This window comes from Chrysochloris asiatica, unplaced genomic scaffold (assembly GCF_000296735.1).
Source record: "Chrysochloris asiatica unplaced genomic scaffold, ChrAsi1.0 scaffold00002, whole genome shotgun sequence".
Lineage (NCBI taxonomy): Eukaryota > Metazoa > Chordata > Mammalia > Afrosoricida > Chrysochloridae > Chrysochloris > Chrysochloris asiatica.
Genome location: NW_006408520.1, coordinates 32,466,747 through 32,470,845, shown reverse-complemented (window position 1 = coordinate 32,470,845; position 4,099 = coordinate 32,466,747). Strand labels below are relative to the sequence as shown.

At 46.1% G+C, this 4,099-nt stretch overlaps 1 protein-coding gene across 1 annotated transcript; it reads left to right on the top strand.

Annotated features, from left to right (window-relative positions):
- Positions 1-809: 809 nt before the first annotated feature.
- Positions 810-3,597, top strand: CYR61 (cysteine-rich, angiogenic inducer, 61). The gene is made up of 5 exons (XM_006830991.1): positions 810-971; positions 1,278-1,491; positions 1,843-2,199; positions 2,327-2,538; positions 2,659-3,597. Exons 1-5 carry the CDS (start codon positions 909-911, stop codon positions 2,959-2,961), a joined length of 1,149 nt encoding a protein of 382 aa, XP_006831054.1. The 5' UTR covers positions 810-908; the 3' UTR covers positions 2,962-3,597.
- Positions 3,598-4,099: the final 502 nt, after the last annotated feature.

Genomic DNA, 4,099 nt, shown 5'->3' with positions numbered 1-4,099 from the left:
TTCCCTGGGAAGTTGCCAAACGATTGGAGAAAGCTGATTCCCCCGCCCCCCACCTTCTCATTCATAAATACCACTGCTGGTATTAATTTGCAATACACGTAACTTGGCTAATAAAAGCTTTGGGACTTGATCCGAATATGCCTTCTTGAAGTCCACAAATAGTTTTCTGGCTTGGAGACACTCCTCCTCCACGTTCGACTCTCTCAGCAGATAACTTGACTCTCACCTTCGCTGTAAACAAGCAAACAGCTCGCAGCCTTCCCGGGTGAGGGTTTCCGAGGCTGCCCGGTCAACTTGGCATCACCAAACAAAACGACTTTTGTTCCTCCTTCTCAGGTCCTCCCACCGTCCCAGTCCAGGCAAAGTTTGAATTACCCCCTCACTTCCTTCAACCACATCACCAACACCACTCCAAGGGAAAAAAAGAAAAAAGACACCAAAAAAACAAAAAGTCCTCCCCAATAGAAATCGTTATTTAAAGTGGAAAAAACTGACTGTTTTCTTGACGGGTCACAAAAAAAAAAAAAAAGGTGCAACGGAGCCAGGGGAGGTGCTTAGCAGCAGCCCGCGCCAAATTCCTGAGATGTTTGAGAATTCTGGAACGCGCAGACAGCGCCGACGTCACTGCAACACGCCGAGCTACCGCCTGCCGGTATAAAAGGCGGTCTTAGAGAGCCTGGGCAGAACGCGAGCAAGTGCTCCCCCGAGAAGCACCCGCACTTTCTGCGCCTTCTTGAAAAGGACGCCCGCCCTTCATCCTGCCAACCGGTCCGCGCCTCCTTGCCCACCGGGATTGCCTCACTCACTGCATCGGCATCACACCGACTCAGCGGCGCCGGGCTCTGCCACTGCGCACCAGTGTGTTGGCGTCTTTGCTGCCGCGCTCACCGGGACTCCAACGCGCCACAATGAGCTCCCGCACCGCCAGGACGCTTGCCTTCACCGTCATCCTTCTCCACTTGACCAAGTTGGTGAGTTGGATTCTTTTGTCACCACGTCCCCCTGCACTCTTCCCGGTTCCAAACCCTTTCACCAGATTGTATAGGGAGGAAAAGCTAAACACAAAAGTTCGGGACATTTTGGTGGTGCCTTAAGCTCCCCTGAAGATGTGCCGGGGCCTCTTACTGGGCGAAATCGCCCGGGATGTCTGGGCTGGATAGGACCAGAGACCCCATCGTCGGGATTAGAGACTCCCCGCGCCTTCCCTGAGCCTGAGCAGCCGCGGTGTCCTCCTGTGTACCGCGCCAAGTCTTATGCGTTTCTTCTTCCCCCATTAGGCGCTCACCACCTGCCCCGCCGCCTGCCACTGCCCCCTGGAGGCGCCCAAGTGCGCCCCGGGAGTCGGGCTGGTCCGGGACGACTGCGGCTGCTGTAAGGTCTGCGCCAAGCAGCTCAACGAGGACTGCAGCAAAGCGCAGCCTTGCGACCACACCAAGGGGTTGGAATGCAATTTCGGCGCCAGCTCTACCGCTCTGAAGGGGATCTGCCGAGGTAAGATACTTGCGGTTTGGCCCCTTTAAAAAAATAATAGTCCCCGTAGTCTAGAAGTTTAGTAATTTTGAGACCATGTATGGTGATGCTTTGTTGTTGGTAGCTTGGCAGAAAGGCACATGATTTCAGCAGTCTGGAATGCAATTCAGTGTGTCTGGGCCCAACGAAAAGCACATACGGAAAAGTGATTCCTGACTAACTTATTGTTCTGGTCTGGAGTCTCTGGGGAATTATAGAGAACTTTACCATAAATTGAATTTAACAGAGGAGAAAATATGTATGCATTTTAGGCGGCGGTTCAGAATCATAACTTTATCCTCTTTTCCTTTTCTCTTTTGGTAATCATTGCAGCTCAGTCCGAGGGCAGGCCCTGTGAATATAACTCCAGAATCTACCAGAATGGGGAAAGTTTCCAGCCCAACTGTAAACATCAGTGCACATGTATCGATGGCGCCGTGGGCTGCATTCCTTTGTGTCCCCAAGAATTATCTCTCCCCAACTTGGGCTGCCCCAACCCCCGGCTAGTCAAAGTTACAGGGCAGTGCTGTGAAGAGTGGATTTGTGATGAGGATGGTGCCAAAGACCCCATGGAGGACGGGGACAGCCTTCTCAACAAGGGGCTAGGATTGGATGCCTCAGAGGTGGAGTTAACTCGGAACAATGAATTAATTGCTGTTGGAAAAGGCGGCTTCCTGAAGCGGCTCCCTGGTAAGTAGAGACTGAATCTTTAAGACCTTGTACTGAAGTTAGTTTGGAAATGTTAGAGAAAAGAGCACTCGAGAATGTTTGTGTCTGTATGCCTCTGAGGAATCTTCCCTCTTGTTTCTTGCTCTAGTTTTTGGACTGGAACCTCATATACTATACAACCCTTCTTTACCTGGCCAGAAATGTATCGTTCAAACAACTTCATGGTCCCAGTGTTCAAAGACCTGTGGAACTGGTATCTCCACACGAGTTACTAATGACAACCCTGAATGCCGCCTGGTTAAAGAAACCCGGATTTGTGAAGTGCGGCCTTGTGGACAGTTGGTGTACAGCAGTCTGAAAGTAAGTTCCTTTCAGAATGAAATGTAGGCTGTTCCTCAGCAGGTGGTTAGGGGATGTGAACCTCTCTTTCAAGAATGAGAAGTATTCTTTCTAACTTTTCTTCTCTCTTCTTTCCTACAGAAGGGCAAGAAATGCAGCAAGACCAAGAAATCCCCGGAACCAGTCAGGTTTACTTATGCTGGATGTTCCAGTGTAAAGAAGTACCGGCCCAAATACTGTGGTTCTTGTGTAGATGGCCGATGCTGTACGCCCCAGCAGACCAGGACTGTGAAGATGCGATTTCGCTGTGAAGATGGAGAGATGTTTTCCAAGAATGTCATGATGATTCAGTCCTGCAGATGTAACTACAACTGCCCACATGCCAATGAAGCAGCCTTTCCTTTCTACAGGCTCTTCAATGACATTCACAAATTTAGGGACTAAGTGCTACCTGGGCTTCCAGTGCAAATAAGGGAAAATGATGTCAGAATCATAGAGACATGGGTTGGGGCAGTGTGGGTGAAGGGGCTCTTTTGTAGAGGGAATGCATTGCTCATTCTTGAGTAGTACTAAGGTATTTTGAAACTGCCACATGTGCTGGTGCAGATGGACACTAATGCAGCCTCAATTTGAGAATACTTTGCTTCATAATACTGGAGCACATGTTACTGCTTCATTTTGGAGCTTGTGGTGTTGATGACGTTCTGTTTTCTGTTTGTAAATTATTTGGTAAGCGTATTTTTCTCTAGACTTTTTAACCTTTCAGTTCTACAATTGTAAAAGATAAGATTAGCTAGACAGTTACTTCCTCCTTTGACAGAATTGGAGAGCGTTCCATCCCTTTCCGAGATGACACTCTGTGAGTGGATCCTGAGAGGCAGCTATCTGCACTCTAAACTGCAAACAGAAATCAGGTGTTTTAAGACTGAATGTTTTTATTTATCAAAATGTAGCTTTTTTTGGGGGGGAGGGAAGGGAAATGTAATACTGGAATAATTTGTAAATGATTTTAATTTTATATTCAGTGAAAAGAATTTATTTATGGAATTAATCATTTAATAAAGAAATATTTACCTAATATCAGTGTATGCCATTCAATGTTTTTAAGAAACAGTCCAAAGTTCTTGGGGGACAATCTAGCTCATACATTCATTCATTTAAATAAGATTTGTCCTGGAATTGTTCCGGGTACTAAGGATATAGTAGTGAGCTAGTTACAAAATTTAAACAATGAGTTTTATTAGTAGAGAATTTTTTTTCATATAGTCAGTTTTAAAAAAAACACAACACATGAATACCAGGTATTTGTAGTAAACACTGAAGACAAATTCGTGCTTTAAAATAATAATGCTTTATTTTCCTAAGAATTGAAAGCGTAAGGGGCTCTCTCATGCTGTCACCTTGTGAGGCAGATAGAGTAGATTCATTATTTTAAATCACCAAGTTATTGTGCAGATCACTTCAATAGAGGAAAAAAACAAATGGAAAGTGTAATTCAAGCTGCCGACATCTAAATCCATGGAAAAGACAGTATGATTGAATAATGCATTATGAAAGGCCACTTGTTTATAATCTTACATTT

What these genes read in the sequence shown, in the direction of transcription:
- CYR61 (XM_006830991.1), top strand. Translation starts at nt 909, where the DNA reads ATGAGCTCCCGCACCGCCAGGACGCTTGCCTTCACCGTCATCCTTCTC. An exon ending in TTCTCCACTTGACCAAGTTG is followed by an intron (nt 972 to 1,277) that starts GTGAGTTGGATT and finishes TTCCCCCATTAG; the next exon opens with GCGCTCACCACCTGCCCCGC. An exon ending in TGGTGTACAGCAGTCTGAAA is followed by an intron (nt 2,539 to 2,658) that starts GTAAGTTCCTTT and finishes TCTTTCCTACAG; the next exon opens with AAGGGCAAGAAATGCAGCAA.